Genomic DNA, 20885 nt, shown 5'->3' with positions numbered 1-20885 from the left:
TTCTCAGACATTTTTTTTAAAGATTTTTTAGGGGGGCTTTTTTCACTTTATTTCAGAGTGACAGTGGATAGACAGGAAAGGTGGGAGAGAGATGGGGGATGACATACAGCAAAGGGCCGCAGGTCAGATTCAAACCCCGGGCTGCGGTGAGCTAGAGGTCGCCCCTCTTCTCAGACATTTAATTGTTGGATTGACTGAGTGGTGAAAATCCAGTATTTCACAAAATAAAAAACAAAAGCCTTAGCTAATAACTTATTTTTCTAACCCTGTCAGATTAATTTTGTCCAACTTCAGGTTGGTAACCTGGCAGTTGTAGCGTTATGCCAAAGAAGAGAGAGCAAAGTAAAATGCAAAGTCATCAGATAATCCTGAATGTCTTCAGTACAGCAGGATCTTACTGTACATTGGAAATCATGTATTTTTTACTATCTTTATTGCTTGCTGGTTATTTCAAGACTTTCTTCTGTCAACTACAGACACCTCTTTTTGCATCATGTTTTTTTTTTTTTTTTACCACCTATAAATCATATTGCTCGCTGGTTATTTCAAAAGACTTTATTGTTTCAATTACAGACACCTCTTTTTGCATCTGTAATGGACAGTATAAAAACATGATAAAGAAAAAAAATATACAACAGGTTGGTTTAGCACCAGGTTTTTCAACAGAGCGCTGATCACAAGACTGGGCCACCCCACAACACTTGTGTTGAAACAGCAACCACAGTGACATACATACAAGGGTAAAGACACATAATACACACTACAGGTTTAGGTTTTGACCTACAGCCATACATCTTGGATCTACCTGCCCCTTTTAACATGATACTGATCCAAGGTTAGTGTTAACCGATCATCTTTGTCCTTTATCACACGCCTGATAAGCAAAAGAGCAGTAGGCCTAGCTGAGCCCCCGTGGAGGTAGGCGTCTCTGGCTGCAAAAAAAAAACCCAAACTCTTTAACAGCAACACATTTCCCACCTGCATTTCAACTGCAAATAATGCTAGTACATTTGTGAAAAAAAACTAATGCTATCATAACTAGGATCTGTTTTTCTGCTTCATTGAGGGAAATGAAGCAGATTGGGGGGGGGTTCTATAGCGATATCCTTTAAAATCACTTTACATGGCTATGGAAACAACTTCCCAGGCCATTGGTACTTGTGTACATCCATTCGTCTGTCAGCAATAAAATATTTATTACATACTGAAATCATCTGGGTTTGTATTGCACCAAATAGATTCTCTAGTTTACAGTAAGGGTTGGTAGTGGGACACAGAATGTGCAAAATATGGGGGAGGAATCTGTGTAGTGGGAATAATAATCTCAGATGGGATAGTGCAAGAAGTAGATCCAACACCAACAGAGTATCTGTTTTGGGTGAAAAAATTAAATAAAATCAAAGATTAAACAAGACAGAGCCCACAAACCAACAAATGAATCAGAATCTACTTTCTATCACTGCATAATGTCATTTTCTTCATCACTTCACACACACTCATTTAGAACATGTGGGTTAATTGTAGTTTAGTGCCAAGACAATAGATATCATTAATACTAAGAAATAATGACAAAATATTTGGTTTAAGTACAGGTGGATGGCCAATTACTGTAGTTCAATACACAATTTTATAGGTGGGGCCCATACACAGATAGTGTTCGGGGTAAAAATGGGGCTTGGTGGATATATAAGCGTCCTTCATTCACACCACGTTTTTGGCTACTGGCTTGCAATACAACAGTGACTAAAGCATCAAAGAAAAATATTGCAAACAAGGCTCGGATTGAGAGTGTCATTCAATTTCAATATACTTTTGACAATTCTAAAAAACTTAAATTAGCAATTTATATATATATATATATATATATATATATATATAGTGACTATACATTTAAATTAATTTGGGGGGATTTTAGGGCTGTACGTTCTTATGGTTTCAGGTTAAGATTCACAATAAAAGGTCATTGTCTGAAATATGTGGTGGCCTTGATAATGAGGTATGTTAAGGGGGAGATGGCACTGTCTTTATGCAGTCACACTTTGCCTTTCCTTCCAATACAGCCACACTGACAGGGCTCGCTGTATAAGTACTTATCCCGATAAAACTCTGTTTAATGTAATGATTTGATCTACTATACGCGTTCAGAAAGACAAAGGCAATAAAATAAAAAAAAAACAAAAAAAACATTTCTGTACATACATATCCATGGATAAAAATAGTGCAACATCAAGCTTTTGTTAAGTTAGACTGCTACATAATTGCTGAGTGTAAGACTGAACCATAGTGAGATGGTCAGTCCACGTGGTCAGCTCAATGTCCAAAGGCACCACGTTAAACCACAGTCCCTTTCCCAGGTAGGAGGAGGCTTCATGCTCATTTAGTTTTCTGAAAGAAAAGAACGAGAGCACAAATTCATTTTGTGGTGATTTGAAATTGAAGTTTAATAAAAGTTGATATTCACTAAAAGAAGCGAGGTAGTTACCCAACACAAAGTCGCACCATCTTGGCCCGGTTAGGCCCCTCATTCGCGATTGTCTCAACATCTTTGCTGGTGGTGGTTGTGGTGGTTCAGTAGACACAACCCCAGGACTTTTGTATTTGCCTTTCTGCCTCCCCACTGACATCTCATCCTGCTCCTGGACTGATTTAGGTGCAGAACCTGCTAGCTCTCTTGAGGTTGTGCTCATTTTTCTTTCAGTTTTCACAGCTTTAACAACTCCTACCAGTTCTCTCTCCCTTCCTGCAAAGAGGTATGCAGAAGGTGACCCATCATCCAGTGTCACAGTACAGGAGTCCCACTCTTCCTCAGTTGATTCATTGTCTGGAGAGTTGATCTTTCTCAGAAACACCCGACATTCCTTGAGTGTCTCAGGACTCCAGGCTTTACAGCAGAGGTTCTGCTCTTTTTGTACATCCATAGGCTCCTGAGTTTGGTCAACAGAACTGGTGGCAGAACTGTTCTCCATACGGTCAGTTAACTGATCTTTTGCTGATCTGCGTAATGCTTTACGTTTTGGTTGTAGTCCAGTCACTACATGTTCCTTTGAACAAGTTGTAGCTACTTTTATGTTTTTCTTATTCCTCTGCCTCTTTCGCAACCTCTCCCTTTCTTTCCGGGTTAGGAACCTTGTCCTTGCTCTAAATAGAGTGGTCCGGTATTTGTCAAATGCTCTGCTTCTCCACCATTGGGCTCCTTGATTGAGTCTGCTTGTTGCAAACCTGGGAGTGAAAAGTTGACGCCTAATCTTATGTACTGATAAAAGTGCCTCAGTTCTTTTCCTCAACCTTCTTTGAGCCTGTTGATGTTGCAAAGGACTTTTTGGCACCGTTTTGGCAAATTTCTTGATGTGTTTGCGGAGTCGCTCTGCCTGAGGACTGTGGCAAACACTTGTTTTAATGGCAGAACGAGGGAAGTGCATAAATTCGTAAGGATTACGGGAGCTCGCCTTCTTGACAATAGCCAGAGACTGTGTCTCTGTGGTCTGCATAAACCAGGAGCAGAGCTGCGGCATGCTACAGGACCTTGGTTTGTTAAGAGGACAGTCGAACAGCGTTCGTACCACAGAGGATTGTTTTGAATTCCTGGTAAATGAACTGTTGCCTTTAGTGCCTATTTTTGAATTGAAGGCAGTTTCTTTTTCTTGGTTCTCCACAGTGTTTGAGACCCAAGTGTCAGAGATAAGTCGTATTCGCCTGGCAAGCTCCTGGTTCATCGTATTTTCCTCAGCTGATGCTGCCCACCACCTTAGCGTGTCTTTTGGGGTAAAGATTGAGTCTATAGACACCTCTGCCACTCTGCTCAGGTCCTGAGAGATTTTCTTACTCTCTTGTCCACAGAGCAGTCTTTTCTCCCTTGAAGTCTCTAAACTACTCTTTTGCTCCCCCTGTCTCCTTTCATTGCTAGCCTTGTTCAGCAGAAGTTGTTTGGAGCGCCGTAGCAGGGCATTACTGTGGCTGTATGATCTAGAGGTGGAGGTGGCAACAGCGTGCAGTAAGTGGATCGATGGCTTTCTCACTCTCATTGAGTGACGCACTGCTACAGGCTGGTTTGGCAGTTTGCCTTTACTTTCACCCTCCGTTTCTATGCCTTCTTCTGTTTGACTGCTTTTGCTTGTTGACTGACAACTGATTGTCCAGGGCTCTTTGGCAGATTTGAATTCTGGTAGGACTACTTTCTTATGAATTAGTGTTTCAGGAGATCGTCTAATATCCTTATTTATCTGAATTCTACGCTGCCTAGGTGACACTGTGGTTACTGTGACTGAGATTCCAGAGATTTTAACTTTTGCAGGTCTACCTGGTTTCCTTGAGGGTGCAGAATCATCCCTCTTCTGACATTTGATGTTACTGCTAGATTGAGGGGCAGCCTCTTTTACAGGACTGACAAAATGTAATTCTTCAGACAATTCTGTTGAGGCTGTTTTGATACTACCTGAGCTGGTCTTAGGGTTGTGCATTAAAATGCCCAAGTCACTTTTAAGGCCCACTGCTTGACAAGCATGGAACTCTGTTTGCAGCTGGTCAAAGCCCTCAGACACCATTCGTTTGTTTCTCCTAGAACGGCCATACACTACTGTTATTTTAAGGTTCCTGTTTACATTATCCTTAACGTCAGATGCTATAACAGATTTTCCATTTACAGTTTTTGCCCCCATTACTGAATCCAAAGCCTTCTCCTTGCGTGGTCGACCAATTGGCCTCTTTGCCTTTTGCTCAAGCTGTGGTCCCAGCTTCTTTGGCCGGCCCGGACGCCTTTTTGGAGTGGTTTCTTGGAAAGATATTGAGTCACCTAATGATTTCTGGCTCTCAGCTCCAGCTCCACGCTTAGTTGGAGTACCATCACCTGATCTTCTGGAACCTATTTTAGGTGATGTTGAAGCTGACTTGGGTGAAGAAGCAGACTTGGCTGGTGAAGAGGCTGACTTAGGTGAAGATGAAGCAGACTTGGCTGGGGAAGAGGCTGACTTAGGTGAAGATGAAGGAGACTTGGCTGGGGAAGAGGCTGACTTAGGTGAAGATGAAGGAGACTTGGCTGGGGAAGAGGCTGACTTAGGTGAAGATGAAGGAGACTTGGCTGGGGAAGAGGCTGACTTAGGTGAAGATGAAGCAGACTTGGCTGGGGAAGAGGCTGACTTAGGTGAAGATGAAGGAGACTTGGCTGGTGAAGAGGCTGACTTAGGTGAAGATGAAGCAGACTTGGCTGGTGAAGAGGCTGACTTAGGTGAAGATGGAGACTTGGCTGGGGAAGAGGCTGACTTGGTTGGTGAAGAAGCAGACTTGGCTGGTGAAGAGGCTGACTTGGGTGATGACGAAACAGACTTGGGTGATGAAGAAGCAGACTTGATTGATGAAGGTGCTGACTTGGCTGGTGAAGAAGTAGATCTTGCAGGTGAGGTAGCAGACTTTAGTGGTGAAGAAAAGGATTTTACTTGTGAAGTAGCAGACTTAGTTCTCTGGCTTTTGGGTTTCTTAAGTGTCCCTGACCATGAAGACTCTACACATGGGTCAAAAGGTTCCTGTGCACTCGAACCAGAAGATGCTGATTTGAGACTATATCTGACCCCTTCCTTATCCTTTACTGGTGATACAAACATGAGCTTTATAGGACTAATATACTGGACTTGGGAGTTGGGAGGGCTCTCAACACAGGTAGCAGACTTCATGGTGACATCCATATTTGATGGGTTTTGGGGATTTCTTGAAGTGGTCTTTGAGTCCAGTAGTCTTTTTGGAGATGACCGTAGCCTTCCAAAAGGCTTGGCAGCACAGTCGCTGACATCTGTCCTATTGTCAGGGCTCTGTTTTGTAGGACTCTTCTCTTTGTCAGCCAAAGTTTGCGGAAAGACCTGGTTTGTAGAAAGACCTTTTGACTCTGTGTAGGATGGTCCATATTGTTCTTTATGGGTTGATTCAAAGGGAAACTTCAATGTGTGCTCAGGTGAAGACCTTGATTCAAGCTTGGTGTCCTCAGCATCTGGATCTTTGGATAAGGCATCTAGGGTGCTAGATGTCAAAACCTTGTGCTTTTGCATTCCCTGGTTAAAGATGCTTTCAGAGAAACATCCAACGTAGAACCTGGGCTCTGTCACATATGAGGAGAACCACTGTGGAGGTACTATATTTCTCCTGGATCTCCTTGCATCCTTGGAGTGGTGTGATTGACATTTCTGCCTATCTCTAATAGGACTATAGCAATTTTTACCTTTACCTGGTCTATTGTCAGAGCTTTGACCTGATGGGGCTTCTTCCAGGTTCCTATCACTTCCAGCACCACCACCATCTTCTTTACGGGGACTGCTACACCGTTTTGCTGAGGTTGCAGTCACGGTCATCACCTGTGTTTGTACACTGTTACCCTTTGAGCCTTGTTTGCCATACTTGCTCTGCAGCTCAGGGGTCAGTTTTTGAGTGCTTGCAAGGGTAAGATCCTTTTCCTCACTGGATATTTCCCTTTCCTTCTCCTCTGCTTTAATGATCTGAACTTCTTCTGTTACTATAACTGTCTGTATCTCCTCTTTTACTTCATCCCTGTTACTTTCTGCAGTGAGAATGTTCAGTGGTCCCTCGCTAACTCTATGATTCTCTACAGGGTCAACACCTACCTCCATTTCTCTTTTAGACTCCTCTTTAACTAGGTTTGAATCTGATGAAGTGGGTGATGTAGAAACAGTAATATTTCCATCTTTCAATCTTGCCCTCTTTGCTAGTGGTACCTTTCTCCTACTGTAGGACTGGTCAAACATGGCAAGCTCCCGTTTAATTTGTAAGGTTTGCCTTCTGGTTGAAGCATCATCAGCAGGTGTTGCTATAGCAGTAAGGACTTCTTGGCGACGTCGGGAGCGGGTATTAGGTGACTTGGGCTCTTTGCTATCATGGCGATTGAACAGCTCACTGAGATTGTAGTCACTAGCACTGCCTGTGTGAAGCACTGTGGTGATGATTTCAGTCAAATGGGCATCAACCTGAAACTGCAGGTTCTGACTGGTTGAGGGACACTGTGGCTGATCCTTTTCAGAGACATTAACAGCTGTGGAAACAGCGGGAGGTGGGTCCTTCTCTATAGGTCTAATTGTCTCCAGTTTCTCACTGAAGCGATTCACAACATCTTGCAATGAAGTCCCACTTGGGTTCTGCTCAGCCGGACTACTTTTTGGGGTCCTACATTCTCGCTCCACTTCTGTAGTTGTATCCACATCTGCTTCCTGGTGGCTTGCATTCACGAGACCATCTTTAACCATTTGGTCAGCTTCCACCTCTTGTCTATGGTGAAGGAGGGAGGGTGGCTTTTCATCAGTTTTCTTATTGATGTCTGAGGTTATAGGGGACAGAGGAGGAGGAGAGGGGCTCTGCTCTCTAGTTAGTACAGGACAAGGAGGATCCCCATCTCCAACCCCTCTTTCTTTTGTATTCCTGACCTGTGTCAGACAGGCATGGTTTAGATAACAGGGACAAGAAAGGGGGTTGTGTTGGTTATAGCAGATCGATGAGGAAGGGCATAAACTAGAGGAGGGAGTGCATCGTGAAGGGGATTTGGATAATGAAGGAGAGGATGCAAATGAACACACTCTGTTGTTGATATGACCTACAGCCAGGCTTTGGCAGGAAATGCAGTGCAGCCTCTTGGGACACATAACGGTGTAGGTTTCCATCCTGCACCTCTGCACGCAGCAGTAGCTTGAGCCCAGAGGAGCGTCACTTTTACAGTCTGTTAAAGGATAGTGATGGATGCTACAATTGGATTTGGGGTCTCCTGGATGATACATTATGCTGCCATGACCTTGATGATCACAATCGATTAAAGGGTAGTATGGGCTGCTGTTATTGGCTTTACATTCACTAAATGAGACTGCATTAGGGGTAACGATATCCTGTGGGTTTACACCACAATGACAGCAGTGAGATTCAGTTTGATCTACAGGTCTGTGATTTAGGAACAACAGCAATTTTTCCTGGCGTGCCAGCTTCAGAATCTGGTAGAGTAAGGAATGGTGTGCTGAGCAGAGCGAGCTGAGAACAACACCCAATGCAGAACTCTGGCGACACTTAGTCCCTCGCTGTTCCAGGTCCCCCGATTCTTCCATAGATGACAGCAGCTGGGAGCTAGAGGCAAAAATAAAGATTGGAGTTTTACTCATAGCTGAGCCCATCTTAAAAAAACGTACTCACACAAACTACCAGGTCCGATTATGTTTAAAGCAACACTATTATGAACATTATATTGTATTACTCAGTCATAGTATGGTATATGGTTTCCACCTTATCCGCATGTAAATATTCTGTAAACCTCTGGTCTGTTTAATCAGGCAATCATTTTTGGATTTTAGCAGCAGAGCCAAATTTTTTCAGGCAAGTTCTTATTTACAATGGCGGTCTGACAAAAAGACACCATGGAAGACAGCTATTCACAGCACTCCAAATTTCTTCATGCACACAAGTAAACAATTACTACCATTCCATCAATTAATTTTGCCATGTTTTTATTACTGCTTTATTATAAGAGTTGTTTGTGGCCAATTGCAGCCCACTGCATTGTTTGGAATTGCTAACATCATTGGAATAACATCTTAATTAAAAATCCACGTTTGACAAAATACAAGAGAAACATTTTGAAACCCACACATTGGGATTGCCTTTTGCTGCATACACAGCCACTTTTATGAAAGTGTGATTCAAACTGGATTAGAAAGTTTTGGGGTGAGGTGCATTGCCAGGTTTTGTCAAGTCAGCTTTTGTCAAATCAGCATGAAAAAGCAGTTCCCTGAAAACAGTAATATGGTCCTAGTAAACTGTTAATCTGCAAGACCCTGAAACAAACTATTATGTTAGTAATTATGACAGGCAGATGATTAGAGAAGTGTTTTATTGATGAGTTGCTGAAGGCAAACGATAACATTCTGCTAAAAGCGGAAGGAACGATTGTAGAACGCTTAAACCAAAATGTTTTTTTAAACAGCACTTCCACCAACAAACAGCTCAAAAAAACATGTTATTGTTCAAATCAACGAACAGTTAAATCAGGTCATGTGAGTGATTTATTTCACTATAAAACAAGCAATTGATTTTAATATCATTACATCTGCTTAAGTGTTTTGATAATGGATAGTATTTCCAGCCCTTGTCAGGGTTCAACTGGACACGATGCAGTGTAAGTGTTCCATTCTGTAGTGTTGAGTTTGTTTAAACCACATTTTTTTTTAAAATCACTTAAATAATTTCATCTTAACGTAAGCACTAAACAACCACAATAGTCAAGGGTGTCATTGTAGGACTAAATAAATTATATGGGCTAACATTTAAAAGCGTTCATGCAGCAATACATATTTCACATTGCATCAAAGTGCTCAATTACAAATTAAGAACTACAACAACCAAACTAGTAAAATTCTGAAGCACAATCAATAAATAAGTATGCAGCAACAACACAAACTGTTTCTACAATAAAAAAGCTTATAAATTATAGTGCAATAATTTATGCATAAATAGCAGATTTCTGTTAAGTCATTTCAAAGATTTGCCAGCAGTTCACAAACAAAAGCCTTAAGCTTGAAGTATTCTAGAATATACTGCAATTCAACTTATGCAATGAAATAATTTTCTATTTCTCAAGAGGTGTTTAGGCATGTTTACAAACTGGTTCTTTGATATAAATAGCAGATAATTCCCAGAGTAGAGACATCATGCTGCACTATGCTGTGGCCCCAGACACAGGCACTGTGTACTGATAGGAGTGGAGACATTCAGGAGCAGAGACATCAGTAAATTTGTATAATTTCCAAAGTTTCAAAGGTTGCCAAAGCCAAACAATCTTTTTTTTTTTACAATTAGCCTTAAAATTACAAATAACAGATAAAATAAACCAACAAGGACAAATACTTACACCAAGAATCTCTGACTTGTAGTGCAAGCTAAGAACATGGCAGATATTCTGTAAAGAAATCTTTCACAACAAAACGGCTGAACGACGAAAGAAGTTTAAGTGTTGTTGTTGATGGCAATACATTTACACCTATGTGTTCCTTGAGAGACAAACAACTCACAAGTGTTCCTTAGCTAATACCCCAGCAGATTCAGTATCATAACACAGAGGCCTCGATGTGAAACCCGACACTATAGGCAGATAAAGTTCAGAGGTATATGTGGCAACAAGGTTGGAGAGAGAGAGAGAGAGAGAGAGAGAGAGAGAGAGAGAGAGAGAGAGAGAGAGAGAGAGAGAGAGAGAGAGAGAGAGAGAGAGAGAGAGAGAGAGAGAGAGAGAGAGAGAGAGAGAGAGAGAGAGAGAGAGAGAGAGAGATATCGCGATCACAGCAAAACAAATTGAAGCAGCTTTGTGTGGGTAACCCTGAACTGCTGCTTTGGTAGTAGCACTGTTAATGGAAATAGGCCCATCTCAGAGGCAGATGCAACATTTAGCATTTCCCCAGACACAAACAAAAAAGCCTGTAAGCCTTGCACTGAATCAAGTCAAACCAAAAACTACCTGTAACCTCCAGGAGCCTACACAATCAACCATCAATAACATTTAACCCCATCCATGCACTAAATCCTAACCTGTCATGTAGGCTTCAGACATTACAATACATAGTCATCTTGGAATTAGTTGAAATAGGCTTCTTTGTTGTAGCTACACCTCTTTGTGCCAGGGAAAAGTAAAGATTTAAGCAGCAGTCATGTATGAGGTTTACAGTAATACAGCTACAGTAGCAGAATTAGTAAATATATGTGATAATAAAAGAACATCTTTCACAAACAGTACACATATGAAATAACGTACATTTCCCAAGCTTATCAGTGCACACTTTAAAACATGCTGCAGAGATGCATTCCAACTACACTCAATACAATGTTCAGACTAGCTTGCACAAATAGAGAGGAGAACTATGTGGACACAAAATCGCTTTCTTAAGCTAATCTCTTCAACAAAAACTCATAGTAAAGACGTAGCCACCACAGCAGTTTATACTGTACAATCTCCCTGTTTGTAGAGGTGTCTAAATAGCAATGAGTTTTAAATCTGTTAAAATGGCTCTAAGTCACTTCAGTAGCCTAGGTAAAATACCCAGAGAGAGATAGAAAACTGCAAATGACAATCAACGCTCCCTTAAGGAGGAGCTTTATGAACTGAATCAAACCTGAATAACCTAACATCTAGCAAACATGAGAGTCACACTTTATTTCTTAGTTTTAAGAGGTCTCATACTTAATCCTGGGCATCTAGTGGGTACCAATCAAAGTCAGGTTTTCTCTTTGAAAAAACCCAAATCATATAGACATGAAAACAAAGTTAAGAACTTCCTGAAGGTTATTTTTGTATCCTGTTATTACCAACAAATCCCCTTAAGAGACCAAAACCAACAACTGATTTATCCTTAAAAGCATGTTCGTTGTAGCCACAGACTGATACAGCGTATACCTTTATGCCATAGAACTCCATTGTCATCCAAAAATTACTGTATGTACAATCTATTGCACACCTGCAAAACAGAGGCACAAGAATACTTTCAATTTAAAAAGTAGTGGACAAAAGCAGTAACGTTTCAGTCATACCTGATGAAAGTTTAAGACAAAAACAATATGTAACTTTAAAAAAAAAAAAAATAGTTAAAAAACACATGGCCCCTGATAATTTCAATATATCAGGCTTTGGCCACACAGACAATACATGTTAGTAGGATACAATTCTGTTTTAGTCTTTCTGTTGGGATTTGTTGATAACCCTAAACAGATAATATGCCACAAGACATTTCCTTTAAGATCTTTTAGGTTTAGTGATAAAAAAAATTAAGCTATGAGGTGTTTGTTGAGTTTCGCAGTTTTGCCACTGTGAACAAAAGCTGCAATGAGCACCACTGCCTCCTGAAAAAATGCTGTACCCTGTAGCTGCTTTAAGGAAGCCCAGGAATAAGCTAGAGAAATACAGCTAAAAGTATGACTATCACATTACAGACCTGAATATCAATATCCATATATTTTGTAAAGGCATTTGTTGTGTTTAAACAAGTGTCTCCAGAAAACATGTATCTTGTCAGAGGTGATGAGTTCAAGTTTTGAGGAGTTCTAGAGGCGTTTTGTTGTCTAGAACATCTTTGCGTCAGCAGCTGAGGCAAGAGTCCCTGAGTTAATGGAACCGGTCATGGTACCAGAACAAGACGAGTTGGAATTGGATGAACAAAAGTTGGCAGACTTCTTCTTGGGTGGGTTCTTCAGTGTTCCAGTACGCTCTTTGACTTTGTATTCCAGTGTGCTGTGGGGCACCCCATAAACCCCCTGGGCCTTGGACACACTCATGCGCCCTGCCATCACCATAGTGATGGCCTCCTCCAACAGTTCGTGGTCATACTGGCGGTATCTCCCACGTTTCTTTCTTGGTTGCTTGTCTTTATCCCGGCCACCGTCTTCTGAATCATCCAGTGAGGAACCGCGTGGTCCCAGGCGATGAGGAGACTGGTTGGCACTGCCTGGACAGCCATGTTGTAAGAAAGGAGGTCTGAGTTTGAAGAGAGACGAAGGTCTCCCAGTAGCTGTCGATGAACTGGCGGCACCCTCCATTGATGAGGTACGTTGAAGTAGGTTTTCAGCCATGCTGCCATTCTCTGCTGGGATCGACCTGTTATGGTCAGACATGGAACGGACCTGAGGAATACGCAGGGACGTGAGTGGCTCCAGACTAGAAGTGGGGCTTGGTGGGGGCTGGAGAGCATCCCTGAGCTGGAAAAAAGACTGGGGGAGGGTTTTCTGTAGACCACTCGGCTGATAAATGGTAGGAGAGCTTGAAGGGAAACTCAAGTCTCCATTCTCGTCTGCAGTTCCCCCAATTTCTGCCCTCTCTGCCCACGCCGCCACCTTCTGCAGAACAAGACGGGCTTCACCGCCCAACATTGATGACATCACATTGTATGATGTAACTTCATCCCTGATTCCTGGTGCAAGTTGATGCAGCATCCCCCGCCTTCCCTCAGCCCAGCCGTCCAGACCTTGTTGCAGGGTGTGAATGGGAATTCCATAAAGCAATGCGGCCCGCTGCTCCTGCAGCCTCCCTGAACGTATATCCTTCAAGGCCTTGGACAGCAACCCCTCAGACAGCTCCAAGCTCCTCTCAATGTACTCCTCCTTCTGCCTGCGCTGCCTCCTAGGGATGGGAGGACCAAACAGCAGGGTCAGGATGGAGGGTGTTTGATTTTGGCATAGGGGACAGGGGGGGTGGGGTAGGGGGGTGGGGGGGGCAGAGCGAGGGGTCCACTCCTTTATGCCTTGTGTTGGTAACATCACTGCGACTGTTATGTTTCATGTCTGTCTGTTCTCACACACTGCTGCTGTGTGTCTCTCACACACACACATTCTTTGTGTGTGTGGCAAAGCCTCTTCACGTCCAGGTGGGACAGTCTGTGAATGGCTGGGGTTACTTTGGCGCTCACACACAACCCTTGTAGTTTTGTGATATCCTTCAGTGAGAGTCCTACATGCTTGAAGGTTGAATAATCAAACTCATCATAACTGGATCAGTAAAAAAAAAGGAGGTAAATCGTTATGAGGTACTGCAATGTTCTCCTCATTGTACAATCCTGAACTCTGGCAAATGTTATAATACGGTGCCATTGCTGTGACGTTACCGCTCAAGAGATAAAAGAGTCAACCCCCAAGAACCAAAACACCAAACACAAGCTAGCTCTTCATAATGACTAACAAACTGACTTGACGCACTGCCAAACAAAGAAGTGTGCATATCATTTAGGCCAGAGGTGTTAATTAGCCGACTTAAATTAAGCAGCGCTGGTAAAAACGACAGTAATACAACACAGTATTGATGCTAACCTTCCAATTTTAGCCATGCTATATACCTACAAGAAAATGCAGTAGACTGCTGAACTCAGTTAGAATTAAGGATTTAAGCCTGGTTCACACGGCAGGATAATTAGGCCGATTTTAGCCCTGATTCACCCCTTCCGACAATCTTAAGGATGCTCCGATTATCGTAAAATAATCTGATCAGATATTCCTGCCGTGTGTGGTGTGTTAAGACTGCTCTCGTCTGCTCGGAAGGACGTCAGGACCGCTCCGATCTCAAATCGGGGATATCCAACATGTTGGATTGTTTTGGCCCGATTTCTCCTCGTGTGTGGTGTCCCCCGGGGACAAACGGTCACGCAGCCTGTGGACTGTGGCGTGTAGCCAACACCGGGAAACAAAATCAAAACAGCCGGTGGCATGGCGCACCAGAAAGTCCGGTGGACGTCGGAGATAAGTATAGCAAGTATAGTCCATGCTCGCGTTGTCTCCACTTCTTTGACCATCGCCTTTTCTTTTGATAACGTTTTTTTTCGGTTAAAAACAAACTACAAATTATCGCCACTGCATCCTCTTCGTCCGCCATGATTGTTTACTCTGAAGTCACGTTTGATCTCGAGGGATTTTGCGAGATTTCCCATCTGACCTGGGAATGCTCGGGAGTCAAATCGGTTTGTGTGTGATGTGTTGATTTTGCCGTGTGCTGCGCACCACACACTGTACGACCAAAACTGTTAGACCCGTGATTTTTTATTGCCGTGTGTGGGGTCTCTCAGGATTGGAAAATCGGCCGACAATTTTAAAATCGTCCCGTGTGAACCAGGCTTAACTCACATGCAAAGTAATGTTTTAGACAAACTGGGTTTGGACAAAAAGGCCTAGGTCATGTAAATGTATTATTGTATTGAAGAAGAACCCTCAGTTTTAACTAATTGTAATGACAGGGCTAATCTTGTGCATTTTGCCACAAGGCTGAATACCACTAACATTTATAGCCAGAGGCAATCCAAGAAAAAATAACTCTTACCCTGAGGCCTTGTGATTAGATGATGTTGATGAAGTTGCTAAGCAGGCCGAGTTCCTGTTGGAGAGGTCGAGCACGCCATCTGTTACAAAAAACAATTAATTTAAACTGGTTAGGGTTTGAGTTACAGTGGTTTGGTACCTTCAGTGGGCATCAATGTTACAGTCTTAAAACATTTATTTATTGACTTAAAATTCAGTTTGATGCCCTCCCTACCTGGGTCACTTTCACTCTCTTTTTCCTCCCCAGTTCGGCTCACTGTGAGGTCCAGAGGGGCATCTGATGTTTCTGACAACGGTGATGAGGTCCTTGTTGTAACACCATTTGTACTAGTGTGGAGTAGGCACTTGGACGCGTACTCCAAGGCAAACTGATGTATCATCTTCTTCATTAGCTCCTGGGCAACCCGAGGGATGTTGGAATCACAGCCTGGGGACACATCTAATGAAGACGGCACAGGTGCAATAGAAGTTAGAAAACGACTGGATTTGACTTAACAAGCAGGATTTCCAATTTTATGCTATAATGAGTTACTTAGAGAAATTGTCCCATGATAAACTGTTAAACACAAGGTCTGGATTATCCAGAGGAATAGGACATTGCGTGTGAAAAGATAAATCAAACGTAATGTTTACACAAATGAAATTCAATTCACCTCCAAGGTATTAGTGTGGCAGCAGCAACATCAGAGAAGGCTATCTCAAACCTCATCACATAAAACAAACTATCTGCATTGCAAATACTTGGCTATGTGCGAAAATGGGATTTAACATTTTGGTGACAGCACACAAAAGAGCTAGTGTCAAGTAGGAATGTTACCGACAACTAATTTGCCTGACGCTTAAACAGAAGTTTAAATTAAGACTAGTCCACTAGTCTAAAAGTAGTCTCGCATTGCCAGACCTTCCTCCACAGCGCTGCGGGAGTAAGTTTGGCTAGTCCACACAGGTGCTCTGGTTTATTGGCATTTCTTAAAACCAATCACAATCGTCATGGGTGGCGCTAAGCGCCGGACGGAGCAACGGTGCCTCTGCAAAATAGCCTCGGGAAGGAAATTGTTTTGGTGGAACATTCAAAGGTTGTTTTAGCAAGAGAAAACTCAGACAGATAGTCTAGCTAGCTGTCTGGATTTACCCTGCAGAGATCTGAGGAGCAGTTAACCATAGTCCTCATACATCGACCGGAGTTTAGAATGCCAACACAAAGAAAGCGGAAGGTGAGGGACATCTGGCCGAAAATGGGGGACATCCTGCGGAACCTCTGGCAGCACCGGAATGATCCCGTAAATGAGACATTGTCGACATATACTAGTCTAAAAGCAATAACACTCAGAGAACAGTCTTAATTAGAGCACGGTTTTATCTATAAAGTTAAACATTGTTCAAACTAATTTTGTGATTGTTATAAGAGCCATTTTGAAATTTTAATGCGTGTATATTGATAAAATAATATGTTTAACCGACTAGTATTTCTGGGGCTGACTACCAAGGGTAGCAACATTTAATCAACTAGTCGTGCACACCTCTAGTAGCAAGTCCTTATGCCAGAATACAAAAGCAAACTGGGGCCTTTCAAAGCAGACAAGTCAAAGTGTTTCCAATCACACAGATTTAGAATGTTATTATTGTTCCTGCTAATTCTTCTATTTAGATAGAAACTGAATAACTACGAGGCAAAAGCTGATAGCAGTGCGCCTTTGACAGGAGCTTTAGTGTATCGTAAGTTGACACGTTTGAGCCATGCGCCACAAGGCAGAAAGACACCTGACTCACCTTTCTTGTTAAACACAGCTTGGAGGAACCTGTGCGCTGATTGGCTGCTCTCAGAGAGGGCTGGAGCCTGACAGGGAGAGTAGTCAGAGGGGGAGGAGAGGGGCGACGTGGCTGCAGGTACTTGATCCTACAAGAAAAAAATAGAAGTTACTTTACTGACTGTTTTTATTATCATCAGTACAGTATATCCTATGATATTCTATATCTTATATCAAACAATATAGTTATTACAGCTGTAAACAGCTACGGATAACTTAAATGTGCTTGTTTAAAGGCAAAATACAAACACAACACAGTACAGTACAAACAGACTAGAACAATCCTTACACTGCTGAGTTTGTCCAGGGGAAGGTTGCAGAATGAACATTGAGAGCAACTTGTTTCTGGAGACCAGTCATCCACCTCTTCAGGTTCACAGTCTGACAGGCACAATAACACAGTACCAGGTATTAATAAACACAGGTACATTAAGTATCAAACAGCCCCCTACTGTAGTCACAATACAGGAATGGACAAGGAACAGTAGTGGTTTCCAAACATCATCATACCAATTTTATGCCAAGAGAACACTTAACATACTGCTGGCAAAATTCTATCAACATATGGTCTGACTCTATATTGTCATATCGTCCAACCCTAATATGACAATATATACCGCAAGACAACAGACACGCTTCAGGCAAGATTTTGCTGTATGATTTACAGCAGGTAACACTTACTACAAAACTCTTACACTCGAGAAAATCCTATAGACGGATGTTGTCGGATCATAAACTCTGAGCTTGAGAGAACCAAAGTGTACTGGATTTTTTGATTCTTTTACTATATGACTTGACTAATGTCAACTATTCTTAATATCTCTGGTTGTAGTCGATGATTGTGGGCAATGTTGCAAATCAAAGAGCAGATTGGTGGGAGTGGTTATAATATCTATAAATAGTTTCTCAATTAAATTTCCAGAAAATGTATGATGATAGTATATACACATATTGATTGAATTATAAAAATAATTAAACAATGATGAATACATATTTTATCTATATTGCCCACGCCTAGCTGCCATCAATAAATGCTATTACAATCACACGAGGGAAACTTTGGCCCATATTTATAAAACATGACTAGATCATCCATCCATCCATCCATCCATCTTCTTCCGCTTATCCGGTAACGGGTCGCGGGGGTAGCAGCTCCAGCAGGGGACCCCAAACTTCCCTTTCCCGAGCCACATTAACCAGATCAGTACTCTTAAAATTCGACAATCAGAAAATAAACGTCACTCAAACATTGTGTTTGAGTTTCCATCAGGCAATTCATCATGGCTGCCAGGTCTCTATTACACATCATCTGATTATGTTCCTGTCTAGCCTCACTCAAACTCCAGATGGCACTGCTGACTGCATTGAGACAACAGATTGTGTCAAGCAAGCTTTGTCTTTTGGCTGCTAGTGCTACTGGCCTGTGATAGCAAGCTGCAAGCTAATGGAGATAGTAGATCTAAAGAGTAGTGAATATTTAAGGTGTATATCTATACCTGTCAGATGTAACGGACAGAGTTAAAATGAACAGATACACTACATTTCAAAGCAGACTTGATAGGAATCAAATTAGCTGTGATTCGATTGCAATTAATATCAGATTTTATATTACAATTAATTTACATTATCTGTATCTACTATGCATTTAGACTGAGATGCGTTTTTCACTATGGTCAGTTGCATCCATCTAAATTAATCAAATTCATCAATTCTATGTATAGTAGGCTTATGCCCTTACAAATAAATAAAAAAGTTGAATTCATAATCTTTAACCAGGAGCAATCAAGGACCAGTGTGCAATGTACTGGCAGTGTTGTTTTGTTTGTTTTGGTTTAAGTTTAATACCATGCTGTCTTCTTAAATGAGTAGCAAGATTGGGGGTGCCCCTGGTATTTTTTATTTAAAACTGAGCTTTTTGTATACTGTGAATGTTTTATAAAGGTTTCCTTTGTTGTTGTTTAACTTTTGAGTCCAAAGTGCTTCCAAAGTTTGGACATCAAGTTGGCTAGCTGCACACTGTACAGAGTGGAGTCTGACAAGTGGGTGACGTGAAGTTGGTATGTGATTACAAGACTTAGCAGGTGAGAAGGTGAGTAGTGGGTCACACAGAGACAGATGCACTGGAGACATATCTAAAAATCTTAAATAAATGTTCAGTTACATGCCAGAAAACCACTTTTTTTAACCACTAGTGTCTGTGTTATTACCATAAGGTCAGATGGACTGTGAGGTCATTATCTATGTAAAAATGGCTGTCATCTAATAATCCAAGTTATTTGTTTTTTGCTCTGAGAGGCACACAAGGGATGGAAGTATGAGTATATATCATAAATGTATAGACTTTATAGATTAAAGATTAAATGAATCACTAGGTATATATCACCATGCTGTAGTTGTGAGTCAACTTCAAAAAGAACAACGGTAATAATAAATACCTGTTAAACAAAAAACCTGAATGTCACACACACACACACACACACACACACACACAATACTATATACATATTTCCAGTGACTCAATCCCACACTGCCCTAGTGCCATAAATACTCACTAGGGAACCAAATGTGTATCAATCCATGTCTGAAAATATAGCAAAATGTGTATCAATCCATGTCTGAAAATATAACACACAATTTCCTCCTGTCTGAATAATGTTCACTAAAAACTATAGTGCCCAGCTGTTTGGGGAAAATTAATTAGCCTTTAAAAATAAATATCTATGGCACATTTTGGGGAGAAAATGTGCTTGGGTCTGAGTGCTACAGATGATTGAGAAGTCAGAAGGTATTGAGAGAGACTAATGCATTGTTGGTTTTGGTCAGTTCAATTTTTTGTTGAAAAATAACTACAAACTACACCTCTGATTACACAAAGTGATCACAACTTGTACACACAAAAACCCACCATCAAATAAATTGAGGTCCCTCAGCAGCAGTGTGCCATAGATTCCCTCCAGAATGCTTTCAAATCCTGCAAGACAAAATAAACAGAAACAATCCTTCAGAGCTGATTTAAACAATGATATTGATTGATATGCATGTTGGAAGTAATGTTACTTGACATTTGGATGATGTAGGGTCTATCCATTGTTTATGCTTGTTACCAAACTACAACACAGATTCTGTGTCAACACAGATTCTAACAGCAAAGTGCACTGCTATAGCCAGCTGTCACCAACACCTGCAATGTTTAATACAGAGTCCATATAATCACTTGGTAAACAACACAAGTAATAAATATGATTCGTGAAAAGCAGTTACATGAATACTTTAATTCGTCTTTTTGCATTCTGAGTTTAATGTCACTGTAACGTTACTTAAAAACTACAAATCAGAGGAAACACAGCTAGCTTCGAGTGAGCTAACGTTGGCCTAAGTTTCCCGGCTTCTGTAGCATAAAAACTGTGTTCAAAATAGCATCGACGCGAGGAAAACCGTTACCCGAGACCTCTTAACTGTATGCTTTTCTCATATTGCACTGACATTAGCAGCCCAAACGTAGCAACAATCCCCTCCCCCAAAATACATCAACAGCGTTATGTTAGCATAGCATGTTAGCAGGGCATTAGCATAGCCAACATATATGTCAATAAACAAATTTAGCAAACGTTGCAATCAGTTACCTACTAAATATATGATACGCATTAATGCTACATGAACAATATCGCATAAGTCTTATAACACAATCTGATAGAGCTAGCACCGGCGAGTAGCAAGCTAGCTCAGAGGGACAAAGAAAATGAGCCAACTCGAAGGGCTAGCCAGCTGGTAAATATTAGCCTGCCAGCTTAACTTAACCGCTAACACTGGCCACCTATGGTTCCAGGCTACTAGCTAGCTATTAGTTAGCTAGCGTTAGCTAGCAATCTCACATAGCTAGGGGGAGCGATCCCTCAGCTACCGGGCGAAATCACTTTGAAGCTCGTTGATTTTCTTTTACAAAATATGAGGCTGCAAGTCTTATCATACCAACGCAGTGTATCAGTTTGTGTCGCCAAGAATCAAGTTCCCGCCGAAACCCTTTCCTTTCGGCCGTGCAATTGGGGCACTGCACGGTCGCCATTGTGCGTCCTTCCCCCCTCTCTCTCCCTCTGTCTGAACGACAGGAAGAAGCGGCTGAACGGTTCACCGCTGCAGCACTAAGCTGTCACACTCTCAGCCCACCGCTAGAGGGACAGGCTTTAGATTATGGAACATTTGTGCCCTGAATTTGGTCTCACGGATACAACTGATTCGCTCTGTTAAAAGCCTCCCAAATACATGTTTGTG

General features: G+C 41.8%; 1 protein-coding gene across 3 annotated transcripts; it reads right to left on the bottom strand.

Annotated features, from left to right (window-relative positions):
- Positions 1 to 540: 540 nt before the first annotated feature.
- lcorl (ligand dependent nuclear receptor corepressor-like) lies at positions 541 to 20885 on the bottom strand. Of its 3 annotated transcripts, XM_035999937.1 has the most exons (9): positions 20586 to 20885; positions 19522 to 19587; positions 16906 to 16997; positions 16579 to 16705; positions 15023 to 15247; positions 14810 to 14888; positions 5236 to 8100; positions 2483 to 5133; positions 541 to 2385 (listed from the first exon to the last, which is right to left on the bottom strand). In XM_035999937.1, the coding sequence occupies exons 1-9, from the start codon at positions 20677 to 20679 to the stop codon at positions 2378 to 2380; spliced, it is 6207 nt and encodes a 2068-aa protein (XP_035855830.1). In that variant the 5' UTR covers positions 20680 to 20885; the 3' UTR covers positions 541 to 2377. The 3 variants fall into 3 exon arrangements, with proteins under 3 accessions (XP_035855830.1, XP_031141626.1, XP_031141627.1); XM_031285766.2 differs by having other exon boundaries at positions 2483 to 8100; XM_031285767.2 differs by lacking the exons at positions 541 to 2385; positions 2483 to 5133; positions 5236 to 8100 and adding an exon at positions 10238 to 13126 and having other exon boundaries at positions 20586 to 20863.

This window comes from Sander lucioperca, chromosome 4 (genome assembly GCF_008315115.2).
Source record: "Sander lucioperca isolate FBNREF2018 chromosome 4, SLUC_FBN_1.2, whole genome shotgun sequence".
Lineage (NCBI taxonomy): Eukaryota > Metazoa > Chordata > Actinopteri > Perciformes > Percidae > Sander > Sander lucioperca.
This window is presented reverse-complemented; position numbering and strand designations above follow the sequence as displayed.